The sequence below is a fragment of the Netta rufina genome (assembly GCF_964035555.1).
Source record: "Netta rufina genome assembly, chromosome: 6".
NCBI classification, from domain to species: domain Eukaryota; kingdom Metazoa; phylum Chordata; class Aves; order Anseriformes; family Anatidae; genus Netta; species Netta rufina.
The window spans coordinates 13,246,694-13,260,271 of NC_140129.1; the positions used below are offsets into that span (position 1 = coordinate 13,246,694).

At 44.1% G+C, this 13,578-nt stretch overlaps 1 protein-coding gene across 1 annotated transcript in view; it reads left to right on the plus strand.

Moving 5' to 3' along the window:
- Positions 1 to 6,804, plus strand: part of PLEKHM3 (pleckstrin homology domain containing M3) — an 81,729-nt gene extending 74,925 nt beyond the window's left edge. The window contains exon 9 of the mRNA XM_084289276.1: positions 217 to 6,804. Coding sequence (XP_084145402.1) covers positions 217 to 394 — 178 coding nt within the window. The 3' untranslated portion in view covers positions 395 to 6,804. The remainder of the gene's footprint in view (positions 1 to 216) is intronic.
- The last annotated feature ends 6,774 nt before the right edge of the window (positions 6,805 to 13,578 follow it).

Sequence of the window (13,578 nt, forward strand, 5' to 3'; positions counted from 1 at the left end):
CATAAGGATGCAAGATTTTGCTAGTCCTGAGTAGTTTTACACCAGCAGAGGTGTGGACAAGCCACTGCCTTTTGATATTCCACTCTTTTGAAATGTAGCATTTTGAGCTACCAGAACTGTTTGAAGGATTGTCTACTGTCCACAGTCCATGTGAAGTCCATTGCATGCTCTCATCCAATTTTGTCATTCAATTTTGACACTACTTTGTGTTTGCAGGTGTGAAAGCTGTGGTGCTGTCTTCCACTCTGAATGCAAAGTGAAGGCGGTACCATGCCCCAGGTGCGTGCGTAAAGAATTGCAGAAGAAGCAGAAATCCTTCTGGAGGCAACTGAATATGGATGAAAACTTCGAAGAGTCTTGCAACATGTTTGAGTTGTCATATCAGAACACATGAGTTCCTTAAGGCAGTGGCCAGCCTGAAGAGAGCCTCTTCCCCAGCTGCCAGGTCAAGCAACCTCTCAGCTTAGCCAGGCAGAAATCTTTTTGCAAAATAATATCTGATCTTCATCTGTGAATAGCAGCTGCCAAAGTGGCCATAAAGCCTTGTTGGCTTTGAAATAACAATGGCTCAACTGCATTTTGCATTGAAGTCCAGCCGCTAGCTCTTATACAAAATGTGATTTACTTGAAATGCTTTAGGTCTAGCTAACTGAGCACCCAACTTTTTCTTTTCCACCTCTGGAGAAGACTTCCTCAAGACAGAAAATATTTGCTGCCATGAACACACTATTTTTGATGTTGTTCATTTGGAATTGATGAATCATCTACTTATTTATGTGTATTATTTATTATTAGCCTTGGCAAAGGTTCTGGTAAGGTGTTTGTTTCACAGAACCTCATAAGGCAGAAATGATATTAAGCCTACCTGCTACTTTTGACATGGACATATTTTCACTTCCTCATGTTTCCAGAGCTATTTCTAAAGGATCAGCGCATTTACATGTCACTCCTCCCCGAGGAAAGAAAAGTATCTCCCATCAAACCTTATTCAGGATGTTTGCAAGCATAAGATGCAGAATAATTCCTTTAGCTGTGCTTATTTATAACCACCCCAGTGGAATATTACATAAGCAGATAAGCAGGGTACTTGCTGCTGTTCTTATTCAGGCTGGGTGTATCTGTCAAGCTCTGTCACTAAAGTCCATTCTGCTTTACGCTACTTGATCTATGTGGGGCCACATCCTCATCTCCAGTAATGTGACTTTCAAATCTCCTGCTAGGCTTGAAGACATTTCAGCTGTCTACACTGGTTTTGTTTTTGTCATGTGAAGTTTACTTTACATGTTTTTCTAACCTGATCCTGGTAGACCAATAGTTGGGAAAGTGATCTTGCCCAATTTTGCTAGAAAATACCCTCAAAATTGTGAAACATTAGTTTGCTGTGTTCATGTGCAATTTGTGTCCTGAGTTCTCTGGGAGCACTAGAGGATTCTATACATCTCTAGTGATTCATGTGGTGGAGAGCAAACTTCTCAAGGTATGGTTCTGCCTCACAAACCTGGAACACAGGGAAGTACTAAACATGGTAAATTACATATATTGTGAAAGATATGACTGGAGAGATGTGTGTCATCACTAACAGTGTTCTGTTCATTGTGTTTTTACCTCCAGTGAGCACTTAGGGATCCTCCTCACTCCAGTCCACATTTTAAACTTTTTCTCCAGATGCTGCAGTAATATGTGTATTACATGCATATGAATACATTCATATTTATATACACATTTATATATACAGCAAGCAAATATGATTTCAGAAGAAAAAAGCCAGTCGCATGTGCATTTTCCTTCTCTCATGTAGGTTTGTTAAAATGCAGACTACTGATCTTTGCTTTCTATATAATATGCAGGCTGTTATTATATTCAAGGCAGAAAGCAGTCTTGATCATTGAAGCAGCTCACTAATTGCTAAGTATTTTAAATAAAAGAACAGGGTACATCGTGCTTGCATTAAAGGGCAGAAAGTCACACAATGGACTTGTATTGGAGTACAGATGGTTGCTTTTCCAGCCTCCAGTCAAAGAAAGTAGCTGAATCTGAGCTTTCCCAAATTCGAGCGCAACTTTATGTATATATATATATATAGAAGCATGTTTATATCTATATTCATTAGACAACCAGTGCCTTTCTTTTCCAGAAGTCCTTCTCCCATTGGGATTTTTTTGGAAGAAAGTAGGGGGTTTTCCATGTTCTTGGCAAAGTAGTATAGGGATTCCCACGTTTAATGAAATTGGTGAATCATGCACCTTTGTCACTAAAGTTAGTATTTCCCCTACACAGGGGCATCTCTGTTTCATTCAGCTCACTGTTTTTCATATGAAATCAGTTGCTTTCAGCTATCATCCTTAAGGATATAATGTTCCTTTAAAGTCCATTCCCATGCGAAGAACTCCCTGCACGTTCACATATGCAAACACAAGGGAAGTCTTGTGGAATTAGTCATGCAAACAGGAACTGCAGTGGTACTGGCTGAATAAACAGTACACTCCCATATTTTTCAGCATGTGTCACTACAACCAGCCTTGTGGCAAAGCTCTGAAACTGTCAGAATCTGGCAGGTACTATTTTGAATTAGCTCTAGACATCGGGGGGTGGGTCATGAAAGAAAAAAAGAAGTGACATTTTCCATATCATAATGCTTTGGAATTTAAGATATCTTACGGCATTAGTTCACATCCAGCCCAGTTTATAGAAAGGTGCTTGTGTGCACTGTCAAGTACCCTAAGGCATCAAGAAATCAAGGTTCAGGCATTGCAAGGTATTGGTAGCTTTGTCAGATGCCCTGATCTCCAAAGTGCCAGTGATGTGGGTGGTTAGGTATTCTAGTTAAATTCTGGAATAACAACAGGCAAATTTGGAGTTACTCTAGATTTGTGCAGGTATTACAGAACAGAGTTTCTTTGTTAACTGAGATTTACAGGAAAAAAAGAATATGTTGTCAACAAACCTGTTGGAATTAGTGGTGGATCTGGAACCACTGCCATTGCTAAAGGCAAAGAGCAAAAGCATGTTTTTACAATATGCTGGCAGCACCCAAAGCTTTTTGTGAAAGGATAATGTACAATACAGATCAGATTTTTTTTTTTTTTTAATCCAGTGTAGCTGTAAATAAGCCAGTTCCTAAATCGGATGCGATTTTTCCACCTTGAAAAATAATATAGCTTCTTCTTGTAGCTACAGGAGCTGGCTGTAATGTGGAAGATGCTTTCCTCTCAGGGATGCCTAGCTCCTGTCCATAAACAGTTATTCCATATGGATGGGTAGGGTGCAGTCTTCTATCTCTGCCTTTCAAAAATATAATTCAAGGTCTGATCCTGCCCTCAAGAATTGTGGATGCAGTAGGAATGAGCCCTGATCATTTTTTTAGCACTGCAAGATACAAGGATAAACAGAAACTACTGCTCATGTTACTAACTCTCGAAAGATCTGACTCTAAAAGGATGGTTTTCATGCAAGAGCCAGCTGCTAATAGGAGACACAGCTCATACTTCTGAAGGTGATTTGGGTTTTGGACAACACTGTACCCTTGTGTGGTTGTCTCTGCTGTACTAAGATAGTGCTGCACACTGGTCCCCAGTGCTACTGTTTTCCCATTCTGCAGCCTGGAGCCTGCACATGTTCTGCTCTGCAGATGGCTGGGTGGGCATTAGCTGGAAAAGTACCTGGGGTCTTTCCAGATTGCGCACATCTCTCCTCCCCACACACACCCACAGGTAGAATATGTGTATTAGTACTTCTGGTTCCATCCTACCCACACATGATATAAATATGAAGTAAGTTTGAACAATAATATTTCGTTGTGAATCAAAAATAAAATACGCTGTTTGTCTCCTTCACAAAGAAGGTGCTTTCTTTACTAATGGAGGAGGAATAGATCTGTAGGTCCAGTTACTGCTCTTACTTGCTTGTACAGAACTTATAATCACTGTAGAAATAGGGTGCTTCACTGCAAGGGACTGTAGCCTGACTTTACAACTACTTAGAAACTTCTCAGTTTAGTTAGTCTGAGATTATTTAACCCAGGACACTGTAGATTAACTAATTCAATTCTTTTCCTCTCTACCCAAACCCTCTAGCTTTTCTTTTATGTAGACAAGGACCTACCAAGGGGATGTAAAATGCAGCTTTTTTGATATTATCAACCTACAGAAAGAAAAATTTGGATCTCTTAGGCAGAAATCTTTCTCTTTTCTTCATCTTTCTTAGGTGGTGAAAAATGTTCTTGCAGTGTGATGCAATGTCCGGGTTGGCACGTACCAACATGCACATAGGAGCTCATTGCTGGGTTGATAGGAACTGACAGTTGTGAGGGTTTCTTAAATAAGTGAGGAAACACACTTTTAGGTGAGGAATTGTTCACAATACCCTGATAGCCCTGCTAGGAGGGAATCATCAGGGTACTTCAAGAGCTTCTCTTGTCAAGACTTCTCTTAATAATTAATACAAGGATACTGTGTGCATTGTTATGGGTGGATGATAATGTCCTGAAAGGCTTTAAAAAACAAACAAACAAAAAAACAACAACAACAAAATGAGGATGTCTGATTACAATGAAATGGGGAAGCTGCCTGGTTGTATTTTGCTTTTTCCCTGTAGCAACAGAAGCCATCGAGTTTCCCGGGCTTTCCAAGGTCATGGTCTGGATTGCAGCCGACTGTTGATCTGTGTAAAAGAAATGTAATTGAGTAATCATCATGATCTTATCTCTTGTTTTCTGTTGCTCAGCTGCAAGCCAGTCCTCTCTCTCTTCTCGCTGTCTCTGTCCCTGTCTTGGCTCACAGTGCTGAACCTACAGCTAGGCTTTGAGCGTCATAGCTGATCGTGTTGCTTCTGAACCAGTTGAGTCTGATCATTCTCTCCTTCATAATTTGCCTTCCAATTTTCCCTTCCCAGTAGGAGTGCCTTACAGTACTGTATATTAGTGTCTATCTTCCTGTTTTGGATTTCCTGATTGAATCTGCTGTTTGATTAACTTGTAGGCTCAAACTGAAAGTCTCCTGTGGCTATACATGCTCTTTTGCAGGAGCAGCTTAGTAAATCAGTTTGCTTGTTCTGTCCCCATGAAGTGGGCTCTACAGGCTGCAAATACCAGCTCTGAAGATGCCAAGGTGCATGGAAATCCCTCACTTTTGCTTAATTTGGTGCCTTAAATTTTCAAAAATGAAGAATTTTGTCAGGAATGCTCTGCCATGCTGCAACGTGTTTGGCATTGGAGCTCTAAACCCTTGCTCATGGCAGTTTCCATCTTGCTTGGAGTGATGACCATAAAATTTGTTTACGATCTGTGCTTTGAAAAGGAAATATGAGAAAGGATTGCATGGAGACGGCTTTGTTTTTTATTACCTACATTTTGGAGACTAGCTGAGCTTTTCAGACAGAAATGAGGTTGCTCTTAAGTGAGAGCTTCAGAAGCTGTGGATCTGTAACAACGGCAAGCACTGGACATTAAAGCAGGATCAGGTCACGCGCAGCTTTGCTCCTCCTGGAACCAGTGGCCAGCCTGTGCCATGTGGGGAGGGAGTCCCACACGGTAAAGCTGGATCCAGGGCTGTGGCAGTGATGGCTTTTCCTCAAAGCTAATTTCAACACAGCCTGGTTCCCTGAAGGCTAACCCACTGGGGTTTGGTCAGCATTATGTTAGAGAGGGATAGCCTGCTTAATTTTTAGCATTATTTGCTAACGTCTGCAGCTAACCCTTCCTGCTTCTGTCAGTCCTGGGCACATGTCCATGCTGACTGGAATCTTTTAAGTCCCAAAAAAAAAGTCCCATTTTTTTGACCCCAAGAAGTAGGAACCCTATTTGACAACAGCAGAGCTTTCACTGCACTTTAATAGTGTAGTGAGCAGACAGCCTGGACAATAAATAATGCGCAAAGTCCTTTACTTGAAAGCCCTGGTGTGCACACACTCCCTTGGGTCTTTTCTTAAAATGCAAGTTTCCTCCAGATCCCCTAGGGCATTGATCTAAATTATAGATGCCACTTGTGGGCAGCGTTGGAGAAGTTCAGGCCTGGAAGGCAATTAACTGCCTAGGACCAAAGTGTAGTAGGCTCTGTCTACATACACAATCGTCAGTGGCTCAATTACTTATTTGTATCCAATCTGTGCGTTAAACCAATGTAAATCCTTGAGTACATAGTGCTGTTTTGGTGGAAAAAGGATTTATTTCAGTTTTGCTTACGTACTTGTCAGCAAAGTCAATCTTGCTTTAACTGAAGTGTTTTCAGACTGATTCTGAGTGGCACTGATACCTGTGATACCAGGTTGACTTACACCAGGCCCTTCTGTACTTGTCAGAAGTACGAATTCATGAGCAAAATGGGTGTTGGAAGGGCTTGAAGTGATAAAGGCAGCTTCCACATCAACATTAGCTGAGTCGAGGCAGTTTGAGGCTGGGGTAAGCCGGGTGTGATCAGCAGAGCACGAGGTTTGGTGCTGTCCCTGGCAGCCCAAGCATCCCTTCCCAGCAGAGCTCGCCTGCAGCACTTGCAATGGATTTTAGTATTAGTGGTAGCGCACCCTGAGTTTTTTGGAATCCAGTATGCGTGTGTGCTACTCTGTCTGTTAACTTGTGTGTGTGTCATTGTTCTTGTATTTGTTTTGTGTTATTTTTTTTGTTTTGTTTTGGGGGGGTTGTTTTTTACTTTTGACAAGGATTTTTTTAAATTATCTGCAACTACTAGGCAATAGTCTTAATTTATTATTGATATGTAATAAATTTATCATTTAAATTCAATGAGTTGAATTGCCTGTTGACACTTGAGCAGGGTTTACTTGGGTTCACTTGTGACACCATCAGAGCACCAGTCCCTTCTGTATAAAGGCAACTGTCAATAAACACTACAAAAAAATTACTCGTCCTTTTTAATTTGCCTTCTGCTGATACTGCACCATGTGTAGGACAAGTTTTGAAAGAGTGCTAGTTTTCTTATAAATACTAATCCGTTGGTGAAAGTCTTTCAAATCTAAGCAAATTGTGATATTTTTCTCAGTTCTGAGCCAGGAGGTCTTTGGAAATTCTGTCAATGACTGCATCAGGCTTTGCATGTTTGGATTCACAGTTAAATCTGTTAGGCGCATTTGATAGCCACAAATGTCCAGATCTTTGAATGTGCTGAGCCCCAACAGTTCCCAGGAGAGCTTATTAGGAGCTGTTGTTGTCAGGCACTTTTGGGTACGGAGCTCCTGGGAGGCCCATAGGAGCTGGGGGGAAGGCTGCTCCCCACTGATGGCTGCCATGTGGACCTCTGCCGGAAAGCTCCAGGTTAAAGGACCTTGGATCCTAAGTCAGGGAGGCACCTCCTAGCTCACTGCAAGGCCCACTGAAGGGCTGGAAGGGTCGAGTTTTGCTTACGGTGTAAGGGCTGTCTTGCTCAGACAGCTCTCCATCCGACAGACATAGGAGCAGGTGTGATTCCTGTTCTCCTGTACTGCTTTTCCCAGTGCACCAGATGAGGAACAGCAGCTCCCAAGGGCTGTGGATTTGGTGCTGAGCTATGGTGAAGCTCACAGACCTATGTGCCCTGTGTGAGGGCCCCCAGAGAAATCTCTCCTGGCTTTCAAAGAAGGACATACCCACTCCCTCGCTGCCCCCGTGCCATTCCTCAGAAAGAGCAGAATTCCACCAGGAATGTCAATCCTTTCTCCTGCAGGCACCTTTGGACTTCATCCCCTTGATGAAATGGCTGCAAGCAGTGGGTTAATGTTTGATCAGGACCACACAAGCTGCACGGAAAAGCCATGCGCAAGACCTTCTTCCTCCTGATTTGCTTTACAAGGTGAGCCAATTCTGTTATGACACACACCTCTTTCCCCTTTCACTGCCACATCCCCTCCTCTCTTCATGCTCAGATATGCTGTGAAGGAAGCATCAACATAGAGCAGAGACCATGGGGTCTAGGGAGCCCTGGAAGGAGCATAGAATCATAGAATTACAGAATATCCGGAGTTGGAAGGGACCCATAACAATCATCAAGTCCAATTCCTGCACCACACAAGTGCCCAAATTTTTAGACCATGTGACTAAGTGCACAGTCCAATTGCTTCTTAAATTCAGACAGGCTTGGTGCAGTGACTGCGTCCCTGGGGAGCCTGTTCCAGTGTGCAACCACCCTCTCGGTGAAGAACCTCTTTCTGATGTCCAGCCTAAACTTCCCCTCCCTCAGCTTAACACAGCAGTTTGGTTGTTTTTTGTGTTTTTTTTTGGTGGTTTGTTTTGTTTTTTTTTTTGGTCCGCCTTTGGTTGTATTTACAGAGCTTCTCTCCTTCTTGCCCCTTCCTAGGCTCCCAGTTGTGCTCTGTTTCAGTGTATGAGCTCATCACTGAAATGTGTTGCTGAAAGGACATACCCCAGTAGCTGTCACAGACGACTTGGGGCTGGAGTTACAAGAATCATTGCTTTTGGTTTTGGTCAGGAGCTGAAATGCTGGCATTTTTCTCCCTGTTGTACATTATCATTACATGAGAGCTGTGCCCTCCAGTGAACTGCAACTCTGCCAGCAAAACCTTACATTGGCAGCCCTGTTCTTAACCCCTGCATGCTCCTCTCCCCCACAAAAGCCAAGCTTTTTGGGTAGTTCTGTTAACCTTCTGTTAGCCTTTTGTGTTAATTTATCAACTAGCCATTAGCTCAGCAGGCCACTGAAAATACCAGTCAGACTGTGAATTGGAGCGTGCCCTCCAGGTCCTGTGGGAAGCAGTAGCAAAACTGGTGTTTGCTTCTGATGCTGAGCAATGGGGACAAATTGGCACCCACAGAGTATCCACCCACTTTGTTTTCTTCCTGATTGACACCCCTTATGCTGGTGGGACAGTCAGTGTCTTGTATCAGCTTATATGCTTGGGAATGCCAGATCATAGGCAAATATCATAACCCCTTAGGTCTAGCAGTGAGTGTTTTGGATTTTGTTCTTTTGTGTTCTCTTTGCACATTAAATGCATTGCAGTGAGTAGAGTCAGGAGTATTCATCGTGTCATAAGGCCAAGTTCCACGAGTGGTTCATATCACCTGAACCTGCCAACCAAGCTCCAGCTCTTCCCTGAAAGGTCAGGACACTTCTTTTTTAAAAAGCTACCCTTCTGTCTCTTAGACCAAAATTAACAGCGTTATTTGATTTTATATAGGAAGCTTGTTTTCTAAAAGGTGGCAGAACTAGAATACAGCCCTTCTTTGGGGAATAGGTGGCAGTGATAAGTCCACACATTTAAGAAGCCTTGAAGATAATGTTTGAATTAAATAAAATGGTACAAGCTCTTTGTCCAGAACTGTGCTCCAGGCTCAAGAAAACACTTTTTTTTTTTTTCATTCATCTTTTCAAATTCCCATAATGTGTATGATACAATCCCAATTACAGTAGAACAACAGAACAACCCAAATGGAACTAGCTTCCTCCTCCTTTCTTTAGGGACAGAGAGGGGCCTTCTAGGTCTAAGGGTCACCAGGGCTTTTCAGTGAAAGACATGCTGAGGGCAAATGAAAATATCCTGGGAGTGTGTGTGCATAGCTCTGGTCTTTTTAAAATAGTTCTCATTTAACTAAATACTCTCCAAAGTAGTGGTTCCATCTAAAGGTCTGAGCATTACCACTGTGAGAAGGTGATGAAAAGCATCTCAGATAATCAGGTGTCACAAGTAAAACCAGACAAAGTCTCCAAGGCAAGTAGGAGTAAATTCCAGCCATTTAAAGCATTGACAAATATAAACTTTGGCATTGAGGCTGCAAACATGCTAAAAAGCTGGTCCACTGTTTATAGTAAGTGACTTTTGATTTTCTATAATTGAGTCTGAGGTGTTAGCCTCAGATATTAAAAATGAAGTTGTGAAGATCATCTGGAAAGTAAGGAAGTCAGATAAGAGCTTGCGTTAAGGGCTGGACTTTACATTGACTTGAAAGTTTCAGGTGTTTATCACATAGATACAATATGATGTATTTAGAGGTGAACAGGAAGGAATTGTTAGTAATGCTAAACGTTGTTTAAATGTAAGAAAGTGCAAGTTACTGATTCTGTGTACAAAAAGAATAGATGCAATCAGTGTGCGTAGAACAGTTCAGACCAAACAGTACTCATAACATGAAAGGTTATAAATAAGTCTCAGCTGTGACTTACACTACAGGCAGGTATTTGAAATACAGTGATGAAGGCATGAAACAAGATGAGTGTCTCTCTACTGACTTGTGCCTTGCCCTGCAAGTAATCCCACTGATTTCTGTGAATGCCTTGTTCACAGACACCTGGGGAAGCAAGGTCAGGGTGGAAGAACTGAAACCCCAGCACCATTCTGTCAGCAGGCGTTGGCATGCAATTGCTTGGGACACTGGTGGATGTTGTTTATTGTGTACTTATTGCAAAATGTCCTGTTCCAGCTTGGACTCTGCACTTTTGAAGCGCATTCATTTCTGATTTAACAAACAGCATGATCGATCCTTTAAGCAGATACAAGTTCTGCTGATTTAAATGAAAGCTGCGTAAAAGAACCAGAGCTGGGCTCTCAGTGTTCAGAGACATGAGCTGTAGCAGTTTATATAATTGGCAGATTCCTTGTAAAATGAAAAAGAAGTGACTGCACGTGCATTCAGCACAGAGTTAACCCTGGGTGATAGCAGGTAAAAAAGGGTGAAAGTATAATAAAAGTATGAGTCTCTACTGCAGGTATTTACACAGTATTGACATTGTTAGCCATGCTTAGAGATTTATGTCAAGTGTTACTGCGCTGTCATAAAATAATAAAGTACTTCTGTGAAGGGCTTAGGGCAAAGGGGAGACAAAGAAGTCTCGCTATATAAGGCCCTTCTCCAGCTCCGGTGGTAATCCATGGGAATGTTTCCCTAGCTGTCAGCAGAAGCTGCATGGAGGCCTGCTAGGGGAAGGCAAGCAGAAGTGGCATGTTTGCTATGTTTAGAGCAGGTAACCAGTGGTTTTGTCCCAGGGAGGATATTACTACCACCCAGTTTCAGGATGCAGGATGAGTCTGCCTTGCAGTCAGTGGAGACGAGGGTTCCTCCTCAAAGCAGGGATGTATCTGAACTGAATTATCTTTTTGTGTCTATAGAAGTGCTGACAAGGACCCACAAAAGCTGAAAGATTACATTAAAAAAATGCTGTGCTCAATGTGGCTGGGAGGCCAAAAGGGCAAGAAGAGTCCCATGTCCCTGGGCTTCTGCACCAGGCATCCTGGACTCAGCACACTTTCAGCTTTGGGCTCTTGCAGCTCCATTTCTCACAGTAGGCTCACAGTAGGCATCCCCTCAACATTTTGGCTGCAGGACCAGATTTTGCAGCTGAACTCAATGTTTATATGTAGTGGAAAACTGAAATGTCAGTGCCAATCAGTCAGAGCACTGGGGAGTTTGGATCCAGGCACAATGCCTGCCTGTCCTTGGGTCCGTATCTGCAGTTTGTGTGCCCTACTCCAGTTTGTATGCCCTACTCATTGCCTCTGCCCTCGGTGAGGTTGGGGTAACACTTACTCTCCAAGCCGTGCTGATACCTGGGACTTGGTAGCCTTGCTGCAGAAAATTATTGCTGCAGAGAGGTATTGCTCTTCTACTAGGGGTGGTTTCCTGTTAGATTCTTCTGCATGGGAAGGCATTTTGCTGCCTCTTTCCAAATGAAGGAAATAATTCTTTTCCACCAAATCATTTAGCAGAATTGTTTCCCCCATGGCAGTCGCATAGCTCTCTTGCTAAGGGTTGGGAGAGCCTGCATCCTGACTCTGCTCTGGACAATGCTTCTCAAAAATCAGGCAGCTATAAAAAAGAGAAATGCCTCTGTTGAAAAGGGAGCTTTCAGAGCCCTTCATAAACTTGCTTTCCCTGCTGAAAACCAGAGTGCTCCACTGTTCTGTGGGAGAGCTGGCACAGGCAGTTTGTAGAACATGGGTCGGTAGGTGTTGAACCCTTCAACATCTGACCCCATGTGTCTCACCTGGCTGAGCTAATTTTCTGCCTAGGCAACTAGATGAATGAGCTTTCCTCTCCATGACCATACTTCTTGTCATGGCCTGTGTCAGAAGCCTGACGCATGCCAGTTCCTGTCCCAGATGGTGTCTCAAAAACGTGTAAGTAGGGCTGAAATTTGTCTCTCATACATCAGTTACATCAGCCTCCAAACCCTAGGGCTGACCGCACTGGAGCAGCTCTCAAAGTGCTTATTCCATGGCTCACTCCAGCTGAATCTGCGAGACTGGAGCTGGTCTCTCCTTAGAGTCCTGGAATGTGTCACTGTGGCAATAAATAGCCTCAGTCCCGTGACACGTGGTGTCCCTTTCAGTCCTCCAGCTCTTGGCTCAGCTGGTGCCAAAGACGTGGTCCAGGTGCGTTCCCTTACTCCCAACAATACTGCAGGCTCCCAGTCCACAGGTCTGCCACGCAGCCTGGCAGAGAACTGTAGGACCTGCCCTTGTTTCCCACTGGCCATGGGCAGCAGTGAGGGATTTTAAGCTCAGTTTGTTCAGAAGTGAACGCTCCCTCGCACATGTGCCCAGAGGAGCGGGCTGTGGCATCGGCGTCCCCCTGGCTTTGTGTGTGATCTTTTCCCATGAATATCTCAGTGGTGTCCTCATCACATGAACTCTTCAGCCCCTGGGGTGGTGAGAAGGCCTCGGAGATTGAGGAGACCCTTTTAGTTTGTACATCTCTTGCTCTGCATTAGCCACCCATTAAAATTACTAGCTTCACTTTTCTCTGTAGGAATTTGGAGGGGACCTTGGACCGAACTGTAGGGGTGTGCATGTGGGAGAGGCAGAGAGCTGAGCGTGTCTCGCACTCCTCACACTCCTTCTCTTCTTTTTATCGACCCAGCTCACTGATTGGAAAAGACCCATGTCCCCCCCACGGCCCCCTCTTCCTCCCCGGCCGCACAATTGTCACCGCCAATTAGTGCATTGTTAGGGCACACAATGGCGCTGTGGCCACTGGAATGGGACGCTTTTGTGCGTCTCCAGTCGGCCGTAGGGGCAGTCAAGATTCATTTAGGGCCTTACACAACATGGACAGAAAATACTATCAGAAAAGCAAAGGGGGGAAAGAAAAAGAGAGAGGGAGAGAGAGGTAGCAAGAGGAGGGGAGGGGGGAAGTCTGCTATTCAGGGGTTAGCCCAGCCGCATGAAAGGCCCAAGAAGCAGTGCCACATTGAAGACGCCCCTTGGAACACAAAAAGGAACCAGGGCTTAATAGTAATTAGTGGGCAAACTGCAAAGAGCACCGTGGCTCTCCAGCGAACTGCTTACTGCCACCGCTTCCCCTTCCCCCTTCCCTGCGGATCCAGCCGGGAGGGGAGCAGCTCAGGGATGGGAACTGGCCCCGTCCTCCTCTACCCACCACGCTCTGGGGAGGCCCCATCCAGCGCTTCTTTGTGGCAGGTAAATCGAGTGTCATTCTAAAGCTCACAGCCAAATGCAAGAGGTGTTTTGCAGGCAGAGCAGGATGTAGGGAATGGTTTCAGAATCACAACTGTTTCAAGGACCTTTAAAGCAGTCCTGTTCCCTTTTGCTGCCTGGCACCAATGCACCTTGCAGCTGGGCTGCATTTGTCCACAGCCTGGTCCTCTTCCCCCAGCAAAACCTCAGAGATCCCTACTGTTC